This window comes from Trichechus manatus, unplaced genomic scaffold, assembly GCF_000243295.1.
Source record: "Trichechus manatus latirostris isolate Lorelei unplaced genomic scaffold, TriManLat1.0 scaffold00008, whole genome shotgun sequence".
In the NCBI taxonomy this organism is placed as follows: Eukaryota; Metazoa; Chordata; class Mammalia; order Sirenia; family Trichechidae; genus Trichechus; species Trichechus manatus.
The window spans coordinates 30353583-30374401 of NW_004443944.1; the positions used below are offsets into that span (position 1 = coordinate 30353583).

At 45.4% G+C, this 20819-nt stretch overlaps 1 protein-coding gene across 1 annotated transcript; it reads left to right on the forward strand.

The window, feature by feature from the left end:
- Positions 1-4745: 4745 nt before the first annotated feature.
- PXMP4 (peroxisomal membrane protein 4) lies at positions 4746-17740 on the forward strand. Its single transcript, XM_004370434.2, has 4 exons — positions 4746-4899; positions 10592-10654; positions 13445-13643; positions 17124-17740. Exons 1-4 carry the CDS (start codon positions 4787-4789, stop codon positions 17385-17387), a joined length of 639 nt encoding a protein of 212 aa, XP_004370491.1. The 5' UTR covers positions 4746-4786; the 3' UTR covers positions 17388-17740.
- The last annotated feature ends 3079 nt before the right edge of the window (positions 17741-20819 follow it).

The following is a 20819-nucleotide window of genomic DNA, read 5'->3' on the forward strand; positions in this document are numbered from 1 at the left end:
CAGGGCCACAATAAATGGACCCTAATGGAATGGGAGAAAAATATGGAACAGAACCTCAAATTCCTAAAAAATAAAAAACCAAAACAGACATAGATTAGTTGAGACTGGAGGACTCCCCTGGACTATTGCCCTGAGATACTCTTCAAACCTTGAACCAAAACTAACCGCTGAGGTCACCTTCTAGCTAAATAACAAGTTGGCTCAAAAAATAATATCACCCATAAGTACTATTCTCCTTTAAAAAAATCACTATGAGACTAAATGGTCAACAATAAAACAAAGATGAGAATGTAAGGAGTCAGGGAAACCAGATTAATGGAAATGGAACAACCAGAAGGGAAATTGTGAGAATGTTCACATATTGTAAAAAATGTAACCAATGTCACTGAACAGCTTGCATAGAAATTACCGGATGGGAATTGAAACTGCTGTGTAAACATTCACCGAAAACACAAGAAAATATTAAAAAACAAAAAAAAATCCAATAAACTAGAAATAGTAAGGTTCTTCCTTGACATGATAAAGATCATGTATGAAAACCCCACAGCTAACATCATAAGCAAAGGTGAAAATTGAAAGCTTTCTCCCTAAGATTAGCAGGAAGAAACAGATAATCACCTTCAGCACTACTATTCAACATTGTACTGGAATTCTGGCCATGACAATTATGAACGAAAAATAAAAGGCATCCAAATTGGAAAGGAAATATATATACTCACTGCCATCGGGTCGACTCCAACTCATAGTGACCCTATAGGACAGAGTAGAACTGCCCCACAGGGTTTCCAAGGCTGTAAATCTTTATGGAAACATTGCCACATCTTTCTCCCACGGAGTAGCTGGTGGGTTCGAACCACAGACCTTTTGGTTAGCAGCTGAGTACTTAACCACTGCACCACCAGGGCTCCATATATATATATATATATATATATATATATATGTATGTGTATATAAATGAATGTATATATATATATCTGTTCAAAGCTCATCTCCTTGTGGAACACTGCCAGCCACTGTTCATGATAAGTGGCCTCACAGGCTCTCCACCTACACGCTGCTGGAGGCCCATTCCTATCAGCAAACTGCCCCAAACACCCCTCCTTCTCCACCACCACCACCCCCTCTTCTCTTTTCTTCCCCTTTGCACAGTAAAGCTTGAGCAAATGTCCCACACAGAGCACCTACTCTTCTCTCAAACTCCATGCCCCTTTTTCCTAGGAACCTCAGAGACCAGGGCCCATCTCCAGCCCTGAACACTCCTCCCCACTGCCTCCCTGGCAAAAGGCCCAAGTTCCCCTCCTCCTTGTCCTTCCTTTAATGTCCCCACTGATCCAATGGCCTCAGATTCTCATCATCTCTCACCTGCCAGAGCCCCTCAACATAACTTCTTTTTTTATCAAGCAAGATGTTAATAGATTTATGTTCATTAATTAATTAAAAAAGTATTTATCAAGCACCTACCGTGTGCCAGACAGTGTTCTAGGTGCTGCAGACACAGCCAAAAAGACAAAAATCCTTGCCTTCATGGAGTTCATAGTCCAGCAGGGGAGATGGGCTGTAAACAAGAAAAAAAAAAAGAGAGAGAAAACGTTCCATGATTTTAAATAAGAGAGGAATGGCAGAGGGAGATGAGAATGGAGAGATGGGCAGGGCTTTGTAGGGTACAGTGAAGGTTTGGGTTTTATTCTGGGGGTGATGGGAGGCATTGGTCAACTTTAAAAGATTCTGTCAACACCCGGCCTTGGCAGCTTTTCATGCATTTCCATACATCCAGGTTGTCTTAGTCATCTACTGCTGCTATAACAGAAATACCACAAGTGGATGGCTTTAACAAAGAGAAGTTTATTTCCTCATAGTAAAGTAGGCTAAAGGTCCAAATTCAGGGCACCAGCTCCAGGGGAAGGCTCTTGCTCTCTCTGTCAGCCTTCTTCTCATCAGTGTTCCCCCAGACTAGGAGCTTCTTCACAAAGGGACCCCTGGTCGAAAGGACATGCTCTGCTCCTGGCGCTGTTTTCTTGATGGTATGAGGTCCCCCTGTCTCTCTGCTCACTTCTCTCTTTTATATCTCAAGAGATTGCATCAGGACACAATCCAATCTTGTAGATTGAGTCCTGCCTTACTAACATAACTGCTGCCCATCCTCCCTCATTAACTTCATAGAGGCAGGATTTACAACATATAGGAAAATCACACAATACGAGGAATCATGGCCCAGCCAAACTGATACACACATTTTTGAGGGGACATAATTCAGTCCATAACACAGGTACACACATAGTTAATTTTCACCTGCTCTCCAGGCCTTTGCACACACTATTCCCTCTTCCTGCTGTTCTCCCACCCTCATCTAAACAATACGTAGACAGAAAGCTTGCCTGCTTGCCTCCTCTGGGAAGCTGTCCCTAATCTCCGATAGCAGAAGCTATTCCTCCCTCAAAGCTCTATGCTCTTACCGTACCTGATACCACTCCTATGAAGTGATATTCTTCAGCCATTGGCAGTTTCCCTTTTACCATCCCTTGAAACGGGGATCCCTCTGAGTGAAGAGGGGCTTTGTCCACTCAGGATAGACCTCAGAGCCTGGCAACCTGGGAAATGCCTGTTGATTGACTGCCTCACTGATGGAACATCTGAAATAGCGTTCAGGGACGTAGAGCCCCACTTTCAGCAAGCTTCCCAGTCAGGCTGCCTCCTGCTCCACACTTTCAGCTCCTCACCTCCATCTCTTCCTCCACCGAAATCCATCAATCATATGTCCCGTTCCCTCAGGACCAGCTGGTTGACACTCAGCCAAAACTAATCACAGCTTAGAGACTCCTGGGATAGGTAATGTAGTAATTCCAAGAGTGAAGCCAAACAGAGAGGAGGACAAGTTTGGGAAACTTCCAGTGTCACCCTCCACAACGAGTGTTCTAGCTACCCAGAAAAGATAACTTCTCTGTAGAGAGGGAAGAATCATGAGCAGCTTTAACTAGACTCATGACTGCAAGGGGAAGAAAGTAAGGACACACAAAGCAAAGGTAGGCCCCAGCACCTTACTAGGTTTGTTGGTACTGGTAGAAGGCAGCAAAGCATGGTGGTTAAGATCAGAGACTCTGGAGCCAGAGAGCCTGGATTCGAATCCTGCCTCCATCAGTTATTAGCTATATCACCTTGAGCAAGTTATTTTGCTTTTCTGTGCCTCAGTTTCTCATTGGTTAAATATGCATGGTAACAGTGCCTACCTCACAGGGATGATACGAGAATGAAATGGTTAAAAAAGCACTTAGGAAACAATCTCAGGCATACAGTAAGTATTGTGAAAGTGCCCGTTAAATAAATAAATTGGCTTTCTCTGGGCAAAGATAAATTAAAACATCCTGCCCTGATGAAATTAGAGTTACATAAAATTTAAAAGTGTCACCAGGCATGGTGCCCGGCTACCATTACTAAATATTTTGATCAAAGATTCTATAGAAGAATACTGACCAAAAGGGGGGAAATGCAGAACAGAATGTGAAATCCTCATAGACTCCAGACTTTCTAGAGCCATGGATGCTGGATGAACCCATGCGACTATTGCCCTGAGATAATCTTTAAACCTTAAACCAAAAATATCCTCCGAAGTCTTCTTAAAAACAAACAATAGTTTAGCTTAACTAGTAGAAAATGTCTGCCTTGAGCATTATGCTCTTTTAAGAACTATCTATATGGTATTAAATTGACAACAGCAACTCAAAAGATTAGACAGGACCCTTAGGGCAGTGAATTTGTGTTAATGAGGGAGAAACTACTCAGAAAAGGAGGGTGAGAATGGTTGCACAACTTGAAGAATGTAATCAACGTGACTGAATTGTACATGTAGAAACTATTGAATTGCTGTATGTTTTGCTGTGTATATTCTCAACAACAAAATAAATAAAATTAAAAAAAAAAGTGTCACCAGGCAATGACAAGCGTTCTTACTGTGACAACCCCTTACCCTTAAGGAGCCCTGCTGGCGCGATGGTTAAGCGCTCAGCTGCTAAGCAAAAGGTGGGCGGTTCTAACCCACAAGCTGCTCCTCAGGAGAAAAGATCTGGTGATCTGCTCCCTTCAAGATTACAGCCTAGGAAACCCTCTGGGGCAGTTCTACTCTATCATATAGAGTCAATATGAGTCGGAATTGACTAGGGGGCACACAACAAGAAGAAGTGAGGGGGCAAGTGGTGGGACGTGAGGTTAGAGAGAGAGAAGCAGGAGCCAGATCACTCAGGGTCTTCTTTTGCGGACCTCGGGGAGGAGTTTCGATTTTAATTGGAAGATCGCTAAAATCACTGTTACCCAATCAGAGCTGTCAAACGTAAAGATGAGGCCCGGCTCCCCCTGGTGTCACCACCCTATTCCAACTCCAGGGAAGGCGGCATCTCTTCGATGAAATCTCTTTCAAAACCCACGGTGACACACCTTCCTCGAAGCCCACGGATGAAGAGAGCACGCCCCAAAGGAAAATGCCCTCTAATTGGACAAATCCAGACTTGTAGCTCTAAACTGCCTGAGGCCGAGTGAGGCAGAGCGCTCTGTGATTGGTTTACAAACTCTCCCTTCTTTTCCAGTCTTACAGACATCCCGGGGAATGTGGGCGTCCCATTCCCTTGTGTGACCCACGTACTCTGTGATTGGCTCTCCCCGGATACAAGAAGCGGCCACAGCCTATGGGTGCAGCAACGTGACGGGGCGGTCCAGACGCTGTGGGCGGTGCAGCCGGGACCCTAGGCAGTCTGTGCGTGTTCCCATTCGTGCTGCTTACCCCGGCGCTGTCCGCTCGATGGGTGTCCCACCGCAGCTGCGGGCCCTGCTCCTGGCTGTCAACACATTGCTGCGCAAGCGCCGCTACCACACTGCTTTGGCAGTGCTCAAGGGCTTCCGGAACGGGGCCGTGTGAGTGGGGCTGTCGAGCCGATCCCAGCCGGGGCTGAGGGACGGGTCTGGCGCGGGTCGGAGGTGCGGGTTCGAGGCCCGGCGCTGCCGCGCTGTGTGTCCTTGAGCAGCCCTAGTGTGTCTCTAGGTCTCAATGTCCACCATCTGCGCAGTGGACGCTGGATTTTGGGTTCTGAGCGCCTTCCCAGCTCTGAGCTGGCGCTCCCACTGCACTGCTTCTGGGATCCTCCGTGCTCTGCAACCTGTCCCCCTTGCGTTGGCCCCTCCTCTGCTAGTCCCTCTTTTCCCCTATTTGGGCCCAATTCCCTCCCCCTCCACCCTCACACCCCCTCCCCCCCGCCTCTCTGTGTGCCCTTGTGTCTGTCTGGCCTCAGTGGCCCCATCTGCACACTCGGAATCTGGACTCTGGCCTCTGGCAGGCAGGTGGGCCCTCCTACCTATGCCTCCCCCATTTATCTGCTGCCGTGGGCTCACATCCTGTTTCTCAGTCCTGGTCTAAGTTTCTGTCTGGCTCAGGGACTCCTGGGGTGTGAGTCTCAGGAATGACAATGGATGTAAAAGAAACTGCAAATATTTGCTTAGTAGATTGATGCTGACCTGGCCATCAGTCCTGGATAAGGTCTTGGAGGTCATTTTACCTAACCACTGACCCCTGAGGGCAGAAGTTCCTCAGAGAGCATTCTGGGCAGGTAGACGCCTGGCTAGTGGTTGGAGGAAGCTCTCCTCCTTGAAACCTCATGCATAACAGCTGCCATTTATTGAGGAGCTACTGTGTGCCTGGCACTGGGGACACAGCAGAGAATAGACTTGACAGTCTAGTGGCAGCCTGGCATGGTGGAGAGGTTGTGGACTCTGGAGCCACACTACCTTGATTTGAATTCTGGTGCCCACACTTACCTGTGTGATCTTGGGCAAGTCGCTTAACCTCTCTGAGCCCCAATTTCTATGAAATGAGGATAATAGTACTTATACTATCAAAGGATTGAGTCAATGTGTACAAAATGCTTAGCACAGCTCCTAGTCTATAATTGTTTTTAGTTGTCGTGTAGTCAGCTCCAGCTCTTGTTGACCTTATGTATAACAGAACAAAATGTTGCCCAGTCCCGCACCATCTTCATGATTGTTGATATGTTTGAGTCCATTGTTGTGGCTGTTGTGTCACGCACCATATAGCTGTTGGCTGTTGCTATTATTGTTTTGTCCAAATGGATGTCTGCCTGGCTCACTCCCTCACCTTTTTCAAGCCTCTGCTCAAGTGTCACCTCCTGAGTGAGGTCATCCCTGAGCTCCCCACCTCCCTGCCTGTTTTATTTTTCTCCATAGTATTTACTCACTTGTATATCTTGTTTATAGTCCATCTCTCACTAGGATGTGAGCTCCAAGAGGACAGAAATTTTTATCTGCTTTGTTCCTTGGTTTATTCCTGCCACGCACTACATAGTAGGCCCTCAATAAATATTTACTGAATGAATGAACAAGGCTGCAAGATAGATATTGCCATTATCCCCATTTTCCAGATGGGAAGACTGAGGCTTAAAGAGGTAAACTCATTGCCCATTGTCACATTACTTGGTGTTAGAGTCAGGATACAAAACCAGGTATGCCGGACCACAGTGCCAGGCTCTTGGCTTCCATGGGCACCCAGAGTCATGTAGACGCTGGTTCCTGCTGCTGCTTGCCCGGTCATATCAGCCATACCTTGGTGTGACCAGGGTGTGATGGTTCCTGGGATAACATCAGTGACCCCTTTGCCAAGACATTCTCAGGACAAAGCAGGAGTGAGTAGGAGTCATACAAGCCCCTGGTGGCAGCAAGCATTACCCAGTGCCTTGTACACCTGCCCCCACACCTGTGACCTCAAGGGACTTTCCCAACCAGGGCAGGCACTGGCTAGGATCAAGTCCTAGGTTCCAAGTTTTCTTCTTTAATAGCTGGGTGATCCTGGTCAAATCCCTTCATCTGTTTCCTCCCCTGTAAAATGGAAGCAATAAGTGCTACTATACAGGGGTGCCCTAAGGCAGTGATCACATTACTGGTTAGTGATAAGATGCTGTCTCCACCTGCAAGGACCTCAAGTCCAAGGGAGAGACTGACAGTTAAGCTCCCATGGCAGTGTCAGGTGATCAGGGAAAGTATTATCCAGGTGGTGATGGTGATATTTTGAAGGCTGAATTGGAATTTGCCAGAGGGAAAAGGGCATCCCAGGACAGCTGAGATGTTAGAGTTTTTTAAAATTTAACTCACTTTGATGTCCCACCCTAAATATTTCACTATGCATCTCTCAGAAATAAGAACATTTTCCTATATGGCCATATTATCATGATCACACTTAATAAATTAATAATAATCCTGTAATATTGACTATTGTGTAGTTTTCCCTAAAATGCCTTCTACAGCTCTTTTGTCCAGATCAGGGTTTCCGCCAGGACATCACGTTGCACCTGCCATTATGTCCTTTAAGTCCTTTTTAATCCAGGGCACCCCTTTTATTCAGGACACAGAGTCATCCTGTGGGAGAGTCACCGATGGTGTTTGGGAAGGGTGGCTGGTAGATATGCGGAGCTGGGAGCGCTGTCTAGCTTGAGTCTGGGGTATAAGGAAGGACACTTTTAGCCTTGGTCAGCTGGAGGGAGGCTGAGAGCTTGTTTGTTCAGGAGAAAGAAACATGGCTTTGGAGGAAGGGAAGAAGAGCTTGCTGGGGCCAGGCTGGGGACCCTGGCTGTCCTGTCCTACCCTGATAAGACAGGGAGAAGACAGACAGTTCAACCTGGCGTCTGCAACAGTAAAACCGGCTTCAAATTGTTAACATGCTTAATGGCTCTAATTTGGTTTTTTAAACGTTAGATAACAGATTCACAAAAGGCACAAAAAGTTAATAAAAAGTCCTGCCCCCCCCTTCCCTTTGTCACCCATTCCCCCAAGGCGGCCCCTCTGTCCAGTCTCTGTGTCTCTACATGTTCAAACAAATACATATATTCTCCCCGACACCTCTAAAAAAGTTGTTATTTTGAGCTTATTTTAGGTTTATAGAAGACTCTCCCCTTTTAAATGATTGTTACCCTGTTGCACACACTGTCATGCACCTTGCTTCTGTCATCTAATAGATCAAAGCCTCTCCATGTCAGTGTACCCAGAGCCACCTCTTTCTTTTTACAACTGCATAGTATCCACTGAATGGCAGAACCACTACTTATGTCCCCAGTAGCCCCCTGGTGATGGACACAGGCTTGCTGTTACAAACAGCTGTGGTGAACATTCACATCTATTTGGATGACGATATTGTTCAAGTGGTTGTGGTTTATGACTGTTGTCTCAAGGAGGCTCTCAACTTTTTTTTTTTTTAATTATTAAATAATTTATTGTGTTTTGGGTGAAAGTTTACACAACAAATTAGGTTCCCATTAAACAATTTTTATACAAATTGTTCTGTGACATTGGTTACAACTTTCACCATGTGTTGGCATTCTCATTATGTCCGTTCTGATGTTGTTTCTATTGCTCTAGCTTCCCTTCACCTCCTTACCTTCTCATTTTTGCCTTTGGGTAACTGTTGACGATTTGGTCTTGAATAGTTGATTGCTTAAGGGAGCACATTACTCAGTGATGTTGTTTATTTCATAAGCCAATCTATTATTTGGCTGAAAGGTGACCTTCAGGATAGCTTCAGTTCCAAGTTCAGACGGTGTCTTAGGGTGATAGTCTCAGGGGTTCCTCTAGTCTCTATCAATCCAGTAAGTCTGGCTGTTTTTAGGAATTTGAATTTTGTTCTGCATTTCTTGGCTGCCAAAGATTTTTAGATCCTGGTAAGACCAGGGCATTGGGTTGTTGTTAGGTGCCGTTGAGTCGATTTTGACTCATAGCGACCCCATGTGACAGAATAAAACTGCCCCGTAGGGTTTCCTAGGCTATAATCTTTACAGGAACAGATCTCCAGGTCTTTCTGCCATGAAGCTGCTGGGTGGATTCGAACCACCAACCTTTCAGTTAACAGCCAAGCTCTTAACCGTTGCCACCAGGGTGCTTTGGGCCTTGGGTAGGGGACAATAAAAAAGAATAAGAAAGAAAGAGATACTAATATTGATTGAGGTAGGAACTTTCACATGTGCTATATTGTTAACTGCCAGAAACAACTCTGAAATGGAGAATACTTTTAATTGATGGGAGAAGGGAGGCTCACAGAGGTTAAGTGATTTGTCCACGTTCACACAGCAAAACATGGCAGGGCTTTGGTGTCAAATCTCATCTTCTTTCCAGTACCCACTTAAGTATAGTTAAAACAATGAAGGTGAATGTGGTCTTGTCTACATAATCTCCAGATGTTCCAATGAGGAGGTCAGGGACAAGAGGTTTTAACCTTAAAAAGAGGCAATTATTTAAGTTTTTATTTCAGTTTGTTTTAATTTTAAAAGCAATGCTTAATCACTTTAGCAGTACAGAAAAGTTAAAAATCAGACAAAAATAAATTCCCATATCACTCCAGCCCTGGGGACATTAGTTATAACACTAGCATATTTCCTTCCAGCCTTCTTTTTTTAAATGCATTTTCACAAAGTTGAGATTATCCTGTATATAATAATTGGAAAGAGGTACATTTTGAACAGGTAGAAGGAAGTACAATGTTACTTAACAACCGTTTTAGGGAATTTGTTAACTTTAAGATGGGCCAGGCTAAAGATAGAACCTTCTAGAAATAACCTTCCATCAAGGGTAATAAAGGGCTGTTCTAGAATCAGTCAGCCAGCAATCATTTATTGAGCATGGACTGTATATCAAGTCCCATGCGAGGTGCTGGGGACTCTGAAGAGAACAAGGCAGACACAGTCCCTGTCCCCCAGAGCCCACAGTCCAGGGGAGGAGAGAGATAATTGCAACAGAATACATAATTATGAATGACTGGGTCATTAAAATGGAGGTGAAAAGTGCTGCAGAGAAGTTTGGGCATCTGCGGCAACGAAAACACGGCCCTAACCTAGGCTAGAGGTTCAGTGAAGCCTTGCCAGAGGAACCGGCTGAGACTGGAAGGTTAAGGAAGAGGTGGCCTGATGAGGAGGGGGAGGACTGCTCCAGGCTGAGGAGTATGAGGAGCAGGCCAAGGAGGCAGAGAAGAGCAAGAGGTATGTCAGAGCACCTCCTGGAGGGCCAATGTGGCTGGAGCCAGAGAAGAGGGCATGAGGCCAGGTAGGGGAGGGGAGACAGGCCAAGTCCTGCTGGGCTCTCATGGCTGAGGGGAGGAGTCTGGATTTTATTCCAGGAGTAGTGAGAAGTCATTGGAGGCTTTTACGCTGGGAGTGGTGTGATCTGCTTTATGTTTTTAAAACACGAGTTTGGCTTCAGTGGGAAAGGCAGGATGGTGCCCAGGAAGCGACTCCACACAGCCAGTTGAGTGGGCATGGTGGAGGCCTTTTATATATATCACCTTCTCCTGTCGAAATGACAGCCAGCCCTCCGAGGTCTAACATCCTGTTTTACAGTTGGGGAAATTGAGGCTTGGGGAAGTTAAATGACAGGCCTGAGGCCACAGTACCACAAAATGTCAGAGCTGGGATTTGAACCCAGATCTAGCTCAAGAACCAGCATTATTTCCCCTCCAAAGTGATGCCAGGACTAGGGATAGAGAGAGGGGATGAGGGGTCGAAGAAAGCCCAGAAAAAAATTGTGATGCAGTAGTAACTGTTTTCTTCTCTTTCTGCAGCTATGGAGCCAAAATCCGGGCCCCGCATGCACTAGTTATGACCTTTCTCTTCCGGAGTGGCAGGTACCCACCCCGCTCTGAGCACCCCTCTAACTGGGAGAGAATGTGGTCAGCCCTCAGTGCCAGGACGATTGCAGTGGCTTCCTAGCTGGGTCTAGCCTGTCCCCCCAACACACACACACACACACACACACACACACGCCTCCTAAAGTACAACTCTCATCCTATTATCCCTGCTCAGAAATGCCCACAGTCTTCAAAAGAAGCCCACTTTCAGGCCTGGCATTCAGGGCCCTCTGGCCTCAGCTGTATCCTCACACTACTCCCCTACATCCACCCTGGGGTGCACACAGGACTCACTGCCCTTCCATGCACATGCCACATGTGATTCCACTCTATACTTGCTCATGCATTACCCCCCGCTAGGAATGCCCCTTCCTCTCCCACCCCACCTTTATTTCCTCCTGGCAACCCCCACCTATCCTCAGAGGATCACCTCCTCTGGGAAGCTGTCCCTGACTGCCCCTCCCTTGTTCAAGCTTCCTGGCCTTCCTCTCATCTCCCATAACTCTCCCCTCATGGCAGTTCCCAGAAACCTCCTTGTGGTCTTATGTATGTTGCCTCCTCTGGCGCTTATAGGACTTACACATGAACAGCCTATTGGCCAATTCCAGTTTGCAAGACTTTCTCTTTTGTATTTTTATTTATTTCTTTATTTTTGTTTGCTTTGGGGGTTTTTTGCCCTCTGGTTTTTAAAAAATTCAGCTCATTCATTTACTCAGCAAATATTTATTGGGCATCTGCTATGTGCCATTTGCTATTCTGGGTGCTGGGGATACAGCAGTGAACAAAAGAAACAATGACCCTCACCCTCATACAGCTTATAGTCTAGCAGGGGGCAGCAGAAAATAAATAATAAATAGGAAAGTATATGAAATGTTAGAAGGTGATACGGGCTATAGGGAAGAAACATTAGAGCAGGGAAAGGGGATCAGGAGTGCTGGAGGGGGTAGGTCGCAGAATTAAATTGGGAAGCCCTCAGTGAGAAAGAGACATTCTAGTAAAGACTTGAAGGAGTTGAAAGAGCTGTCCAAGTGATACAGGGGAAAGAATGTTCCAGGCTGAGGGAACAGCCAGTGCAAAGACCCTGAGGTAGGATTGTGCCTGGTAAGTTTGAGGAAGCTGGAACAGAGGGACTGAGGGGAAGAAAAAGAGAGGAAGGTCACAGGGGTAACTCAAGCCAGTCCTGTCCAGCTTTAGATCATGGTGAAGAGTTTGGCTTTTCCTTTTAAGTGAAACAGGAAATTGTTACAAGATCTTGAGCAAGGAAGTGCCATTATCTGACTGACGTTTTCATAGTTTAAGGGTTGAGAGTTTGCTGCCATGTTAAGAACAGAGGGGGTGGGCACAAGGGCAGAAGTAGGTGTAAATTAGGAGTTGGCAGTAATCCAGGTGATCAGTGATCTTGGTCGTGGCAGTGGAGGTGAGGAGAAGTGGTCAGATTCTCGAAACATTTTGAAAGTGGAATTAGTGCCAACTTTAAAAAATGGAGCTATTTCACATGAAGTCTAGCTTTCCTGCCTTAGAACTGGCAATACTGGGCCTATGTTCCCTCAGGGCGAGCACCATCTAACTCCTGTCCCCACTCAACTGGCAGATTGCCATAGGTTCCACCAGACCCACCTTGCTCATCTGGTCCTCAGGGCATTGGTATTTGCCATCCTTGAACTGATCTCCAGAGTACATGCTGGCCCCATTTCTGCATCCTCCTTGCTGCCCCTGTGGAATTTTCAAAAGATAGAGTGAATCACGTCACCCTCCCCTACTCAAATTTTCACTTTTCTCAGGATAAAGCCAAGACTCAGTATGGACCATAAAGTCCTGTGGGTCTAGCCCTGCCACCTCTCCCCCATATCCTTCACCCACAGTCTCTACTGTGATCACCATGGCCTCTCTCAGTTCCTTCAGGTTCCACGCTCTGTCCCTCCTCAGGACCTCTGCCTGGGATGCACTTCTACCTCCTCGTGACCTCATTGACTCCTCATTCTTCAAATCCTAGGACCATCTTTTGTCAAGGTCAAAGTTTGAGCCTTTATTTTGTGGTTATTTATTTCATGCAGTTAAGAGCTCGGCTCCTAGCCAAAAGGTTGGCGGTTCAAACCCACCCAGCAGCTCTATGGGAGAAAAACCTGGCGATCTGCTCCTGTAAAGATTACAGCCTAGAAAACCCTGTGGTGCAGTTCTACTCTGTCACATGGGATCGCTATGAGTTGGAAGTGACTCGATGGCACCCAACAACAACAGCTCTCCCGCTAGTTCATAAGCCCATGACGGGCAGCAAGACAACTTGGTTTTTTTTTTGAATTGTATCCCCAGACCCAGTACGTAGTAGACACTCATTCACTCACTCACTCATTTCTTCACATGTCTACTCAAAAAATATTTATTGAGCACCTACTATGTGTCAGGCCCTGTTTTGGGCCCTGAGGATGAAAAAGCCAGATCTCAGGGAACTTCCACTGGGGGCATAGGTAGAGGTTGGAGGAGATAGTAAACAAGCCTATAGTTGTCAGGTGGTACTGAGAACTATGAAGGAGAAGAAAAGCAGGGGATGGCATGTGATGGGCATTCTTTTATGTACCATGGTCAGGGAAAGCCTCTTTGAGGAGGCGGCATTGAGTCAAGGCCTGAATCAATTGAGGAGCGGCCTTGAGGATGGTGGAGCGGGGAGGCCTGGGGCTGAGTGATCAAAGGCCTGTGGGCTCCTGGCCTGGTTCAGCTTTGCCTGCCCAATGGGTGAATGCCCTTGGAACGGCTGGACCTGTGCTAATGGGAAATCCTTGCATTGTGCAGCCTCCAGGACAAGCTGTGGGCCATCCTTCAGAGCACGTACACGCACTCCCGGAACCTGGCCTACTTCGTGTTCACCTACAAGGGGCTCTGTGCCCTGCAGTCCCATGTGCAGGGTAAAACCTACCAGGTACACTCATTCCTGGCTGCCTTTATCGGGGGCTTCCTGATATTTGGAGACTACAACAACATCAACAGTCAGGTAAAGAGCCTCCCTGGGGATGACGGGCAGGTGAAGAGGATGAACTCTTGGCTCCGTTCCATCTCTAAGGGTCTGTGACTCACCAGTCCCTGTGTGACCTTGGGAAGGTTACTTCTTCCCTCAGTTTCCCTGTCTGTAAACCAAGCAGCTTGTTTGAATCCCATGGTTCCCCAAATCAATGTGTCTGCCGCTCTCTGGGGCAGAGATACTTTTGTTAAACCATTCTGCAATGCGATGAGAGAAAGAAAAAAACCAAAAACCAAAAAAATGACCCTGGAGTAAGATTTCATAAAAGAAAACTTAACTACCCTCAGAGAATTATCTCTTATTCTGTGACCTATCCTTCCCCCTTTTTCGAGGTTAAAATTCCCTTTTTTATGAAGCTAAATACTAGTTGTCTTTGTTTTGTTTTTGTTTTTAATGATAACTTTTGAATGAAAAGTTATCAGCCCCCTTTATTTGCCTCCCTCAAATTTCTTAAATATTCTTAAGTTCTAGAAATGAGACACATTGACCAAAAGGTATTGCAGACTAACACCTCCTGTATAACTGGCGCATTTCTAGGTGTTTGAGATGCATCGTGATAAAATTGAAAAATAAATAGAAAAGAACGTCCGCTGTGCCACCCTCATCTCTCAAGCTCACTATCCAGGGGAGTCACTGTTCACCGTATCTTGTGTAACCTTTCAGAAATGGTCTGTGCTTATACTAGTATGCATATCAGAGGTTTCCACCAATAAGATCATACTATACTTTTTTTTCCCACATAGCAATGTATTTTGGAGCCCTTTTTCTATCAATTCTTCATCCTTTTTTTTTGGTAGTGAAAATATGTGTAACAAAACATACACCATCTCAAAAATTTCTACATGTACCGTTCAGTAACATTGATTACACTTTTCAAGCTGTGCACCCATTCTCGTGATCCTTTTCCAAATCATTTTACTGCCATTGCTAGTAACATAAACTCAGTACGTCTGAAGCAAAAACTTCCCTCTTCCGCCTCCCTCCCACCCCTGGTAACCACTAATTATCTTTGGTTTCTATACACTTGCTTATTTCATGTAAGTGAGCTCATGCTATATTTGTCCTTTGGCAACTGACTTATTTCGCTCAGCATGATATTTTTAAGGTTCATCCATATTGGGGCATGTATCAGGACTTGGTTTCTCTTTATGGCTGAGTAGTAGTCCATTATATGTATATGTCACATTTTGTTTATCCACTCATTTGTTGGTGAACATTTTGGTTGTTTCCACCTTCATCCTTTTTTAAAAATGTTTTTCTAATTTTTTTAATTAAAAAATTTTTTTTTACTGTAGTAAAATATGTAGGGAACCCTGGGTGGCGCAAGTGGGTAAACACTCAGCTACTAGCCAAAAAGTTGGCAGTTTGAACTCTCCCAGAGGCACCTGGAGAGGCAGGCCTGGCAGTTTGCTTCTGCAGGGTCACAGCCTTGAAAACCCTATGGGGCATTCTACTCTGCACACATGGGGTCTCCATGAGTTGGAATCGACTGAACAGCAATCAACAACAAAATATATATAACAAAACATTTGCCATTTTAACCGTTTTTAAGTGTACACTTCAGTGACATTAATTGCATTCACCATGTTATGCAGCCATCACCACTATCCATTTTTAAATGTTTTTCATCCCCTGGAACAGAAACTAATCCTTCGTCCTTTTTAACATCTGCGGAACACTTTGGTGTGTTACTGGACCAGCCTGGTTAACCAGTCCCCTCTGGATGGACATTTAGGGTGTTTTTAACCTTTTGGTGTCATACACCTATTGCAATTCACGTCTTTATTCAGAGGTCTTCATGCACATGTGTCAGTGTGTCCATTAGAAAAGTTCCTGGAGGTGGAATTATGGACCCTAAGGGTATGAGCATTTTGTATTTTGAGAAATTTTCCTCAGTTTTCTTGTTTGTTAGATATTTCACTGGTTTGTGATGTTCCAAAGTCTAGCAACTCCTGGCCACGCCCATCTTACTCCCCTCCCCGCCTTCTCTGACCCCTGCTCATCCATACTGACTAATCTGTCTTCTAGTTTAAAACTTTGTCATTTCAAAATTGTTACAGAAATTGGATGGTACATACAGTACGTGGCTTTTTGGTATTTGCTTTTTTTCCGCTCAGTGTAATTCCCTGGAAATTTATCCAACTTGTTGTGTGTCTCAAGAGTTCGTTCCTTATTATTGCTGAGCAGTATCCCACCGTCATCTCTTCACGTGATGGACATAGGGTCCTGTTGTCCATAGCATCACTATGAGTTGGAGCTGACTTAAGCACTTACCAACAACGATAGTATTCCGTGGCATAGATGTACCACAGTTTGTTTAACCTTTCACCTTTTAAGGACATCTGGGCTGATTCTAGTTTTTGGCTGTTACAAATAAAGCTACTAAGAACATTTGTGTATGAGGGTTTTGTGTGAATTTAAGTTTTTGTTTCTCTGGGATAAATGCCTAGGAGTGCAATTGCTGGTTGTATGATACCCAAACCCCTTGCTGTCGAGTCAATTCTGACTCATGGCGACCCTGTAGGACAGAGCAGAACTGTCCCATAGGGTTTCTAAGGCTGTAATCTTTACAGAAGCTGACTGCCACATCTTTCTTCCAAAGGCAACTAGTGGGTTTGAACCGCCGACCTTTTGGTTAGCAGCCAATCACTGCGCCACCTTGGCTCCTTGGTTGTATGATAGTTGCGTGTTTAGTTTTGTAAGAAACTGCCAAACAATTTTCCAAAGAAACTGTCCCATTTTACATTCCCACCAGCAATATATGAGTGATCCAGTTTCTCCACATCCTAGCCAGCATTTGATATGTCATATTTTTTATTTTAGCCACTCGGATAGGTGTGTAGTGGTATCTCATTGTGGTTTTAATTTGCATTTCTTGGGTGGCTAATGATACCGAACATCTTTTCATGTGCTTATCTGCCATCTGCATATCCTCTTTGGTGAAATGTCTATTCATGTCTTTTGCCCATTTTCTCTTTGAATTTTTTTTTACTGTTGAATTTTAAGAGTCCTTTATATATCCGAGATACTAGTCCTTTGTCAGATATGTGGTTTGAAGTTATTTTCTCTAGGTCTGTAGCTTGTCTTTTTATTCTCTTCACATGGGCTTTCACAGAGCCAAAGTTTTAAATGGGGATGAGATCCAGTTTATCAATTTTTCCTTTTTTTGGATTATACTTTTGCTGTCAAGTTACTTTTGGTTTTAAACCATGTAAATATATTAATTTTTTTTTAATTTTGTCATTAATTTTTTAAAAAATTAATGAAAAAATATATATAAAAGACGTAAATAATAATATTATAAAAGCCTGCTACATACCACTTCAAATCTTCTCGAACACCAGCTTTGAAAAACACTGACCTGGTGCATCGTAGGTGCTCCAGTGCATTGCGGGGGAGGGGTTTCCCAGTAGGTGTGCCCTCTGGTAACCCCCTGTCATTCCCTCCCTGTAGATCAGCATGTACCTGATGTCACGCACCCTGTATGCCCTGTGCCGCCTGGGCGTGGAGAAGGGCTACATCCCCGAGCCCAGGTGGGACCCATTCCCGTTGGTCACCGCGACTATTTGGGGGCTGGTGCTGTGGCTTTTTGAGTACCACCAGTCCACGCTGCAGCCCTCACTGCAGTCCTCCATGACCTACCTGTATGAGGAGAGCAACGTGTGGCACGACATCTCAGACTTCCTCATCTACAACAAGAGGCGCTCCTCAAAGTGACATGGCCCCAGGTGCTTATGGGGGCTTCCACACCTGAGCAGGTGCAGGTGGTGTCCAGCTGAGGCTGGATGTTTGGCTGTATCTGTGAACCCTCCCAGAGGATCCTGTCTTCTCACAATCATGGATCTCAGTCTCCAGTTTTTATTTTCCCAGGGTGACATTTGCCAAAATAAAAGCACTGATTCTCAAATCCCATCTAGGTACTGTTGAGTGGTGGAACAAGTGCCCGCCTCAGGCTGAGGAGCCTGGGCTTGGTTCCAGCTGCGCTGCTGACTTCTGTGTGACCGGGGCAGTCACACCTCTCTGGGCCTCAGGGGTCTTCCAGCTCAGAGGAGGGCCCTGAGGGCTCTTTCTGGTGGGTATGTTCTCAGACTGTTCTTCTTATGTAACACAGGGCTGCTTGTTGGTGGGCAGTGGGTTACAGATGCTTTTTAAAAAATTATTAACTTCCTTCCTTCAGGTTTTGTTCTGTTGGAGAAGTTCTAGAGTCACTGTGTCCAGTAGAAACACAATGTGAGCCATCGATGCAGTTAAAATTTTTCTAGTAGCCACTTCAAAAAAAAGTGAAGAGAAGCAGATGAAATTAATTTTAATAATATATTTTTAATGCACTATTTACAAAATATTATCACTTCAACATGCAGTTAATATAAAAAATTAATGAGATATTTCACATCCTTTTTTTGTACTAAGTCTTCAAAATCAGGTGTTTTTTTTTACACTTACAGCACCTCTCAGTTTGAACTAGCCACATTTCAAGTGTTCAGTAGCCACATGTGGGCTAGTGGCCACCTTATTGGACAGCATAGATACAGAACATTTCTATCCTCATGGAAAGTTCTAGTGGGCAGTACAGATCTAGCCCTAGAGGACATGGGTTTGAGTCCCCACACCACCATAGTATAGCCCTGGGGAAGGTTCTTAATCTCTCAGAGCCTCAGTTTCCTGTAAAATGAGGATAATCATAATACCCAGTCTCCACATGGGACTTGACAACTACAACTGCTGCTGCTACTAATAATGACACCCATTTAGTGAGCTCCTACTGCCTGTTGGGTGCTTTGCCCATACTGTTTCTAATCCATACAATGATTTTGCAAGTATGCGTTTTGATTCAAATTTTACAGATGGGGAAACTGAGGATCAGTGAAGGGAAGGTAACGTGCCCATGGTCACATAACTAGTATGATAGTTAAGGCAGGATTTGAACCCAGATCTGATTTCAAAGCCTGTGAATTTTTTTTTTTTCAGTGGTTTAAGTTCAGAAACCTAAGCCATGCTATGCAAATGTTTGCTAGTTATAGGATCTGGCTAGGACGGGGGTGCAAACTTAACTGACTGCCGGAGCCCTGCAAGTGGCATAAATGAAAATGTTCTGGGTGCAGTACAGTAGGGGGTGGTGGGGTTGTGGTGAACTGGATCTGATTTTGTAAAGCTACCATGCTGGACAGACCAAATAGATCTGCAGGAAGATTTGGTCCATAGGCTCCCAATTTGAAACCCTTGGTCTGGTAGGAATGTGTCTATTAATGTACTTACTCATCAGTGTCTCTTTTTATATCTCAGAAGTTACTAGTAGAAATGTGCACATGAGTCACTGGGAATCTTATTAAAATTCAGATTCTGATTCAGTGGGTCTGGGGTGGGGCCTGAGAGACTACATTTCTAATAGGCTCCCGGGGACGATGATGCTGCTGGTCCATAGTACCACACTTTGAGTAACAAAGTAGTAGAGAATGACTTGGGGCCAGGTAGTATTATCCTATGTGACAAATGAGGAAACGGAATTACAGAGCTGTTAAGGTAATTGAGGTGGATTATGTCTGACTCTGAAACCACTGTTCTCTGCCATAACATTATATTGCAAGCTTGGAGTAGGTGATTTTGAAGGTCCCTTCATTTAGTCTTTGGAGGCTGAACAAGATCTTGAGGTTATGGGGGTTGGCCATCACCAATTAAGGTTTTATAGCAGATGCTGTGCGTGTCCCGCCCATATCCCCTCTAATTTACCACTTCAGAGGACACCAGCCAACTTTTCTAATGGCCACACCTGTATCTCTTTGCCTGAGGGCTCTCTCTTGCCATCCTGTGGCAGGCCCAAAGTGCTGGGACATTAGCATATCCTGGGAGTAGCCCTCAACCAATGACTGACCGGAGGGGGTGATAAATCTCCCCACGTCCTGCCCTTCACGCCTTGGGTGGGATAACTCAGAGGTGCAGTGTTCTACACCGGCCCCCAGCGCTCCCCAGTTGCACACGGTGGTAACTTGCTTGATAACACCCTTCCCTCTCTCACTTCCTCATGCCCCCACCAGTGCTTCCTGGGACTGCTTCCCAAATAAACCACTCGCATTCAAATCCTTGTCTTGGGGTCTGCTGTTGCGGGAGCCCCAACTAAAATAGCCTATGATACAGCAGGTTGGGAGACAGTCTAGCATGATGGCTGCGGACATAGGTTTGGAGCCAGACTGCCTAGGCTAAAGCCCTGGTCCTGCTGTTTTCTTGGTCAAGCGGCTTAACCATTCTGTGCCTCTGTTTCCACATCTGTAAAATAGGAGCTTTAATAGCACACAGTTCACAGGGTGGTCTTGAGCATTAAATGATATGATGCATATAAATGAGCACCCAATAAATGTTTGCTGTTATTTCAAATATAGCATCCAAAAATGTAGAAGGAGGTGTGGTCATGGGCCCTGACTATACCCTGCTTTTAGCCTGTCCCGCCATCAGCTGAAGGTAAAGCCTTGCCTGCCTGCCGTCCACATCCCCCTACTGCGCTGGGGGCTGGCCGGCTCCACTGCCACCGTCTCTGCTCTCTAAGAATAGGCTTCCCTCACAGATGGCATCTCTCTGAATCCTACCAGAGCATCTGGTGCCTCCAACTGCACACTCCAGGGAGGAAGGTGGTGTGGTCTCCGCTTCCAGCAGGCCTGGGAGGAGTCCCCATCGGCTTCTTCCGAGCTGAGCCTCCATTTCCTAATATCTATAAAATGAAGATCGTGTCAGGGCCCTTAGCACACGGTAGGCACTCATAAATATCAGTTCCTGAAACAAGACAGTGTATTAAGCACCGGCTACATTCCTGTTAAGACTTTTAAAAATAATTTCAAAAGCAATAATACATAACCATAGTACAAAACTCAAACAGAATAAAAAGTGTATAAACCCCAAACCCCAGCCCTAATCCCGCTCCCTTGCCAGGGGCACCCACTAATAGCACTGTCTGGTACGGCCTTCTGAGATAGTCTGCGCACAGCCACCTCATCTTTGTCTTATGAGAAACTTTTACATTGCAGTGTCTTCTCAACTCTTGGCATTCCCCCTTGTCCTTGGCATGTTTGGTTTCTCTTGGATCAATGAGCTGATATAAAGGCAGCCCTTTCTTTGCTTTGAGCAGGGGTTTCCCTCCTTACCCCTGTGCCCCCACAGGCA

What these genes read in the sequence shown, in the direction of transcription:
- PXMP4 (XM_004370434.2), top strand. Translation starts at nt 4,787, where the DNA reads ATGGGTGTCCCACCGCAGCTGCGGGCCCTGCTCCTGGCTGTCAACACA. An exon ending in GGCTTCCGGAACGGGGCCGT is followed by an intron (nt 4,900 to 10,591) that starts GTGAGTGGGGCT and finishes CTCTTTCTGCAG; the next exon opens with CTATGGAGCCAAAATCCGGG. An exon ending in TTTCTCTTCCGGAGTGGCAG is followed by an intron (nt 10,655 to 13,444) that starts GTACCCACCCCG and finishes TGCATTGTGCAG; the next exon opens with CCTCCAGGACAAGCTGTGGG.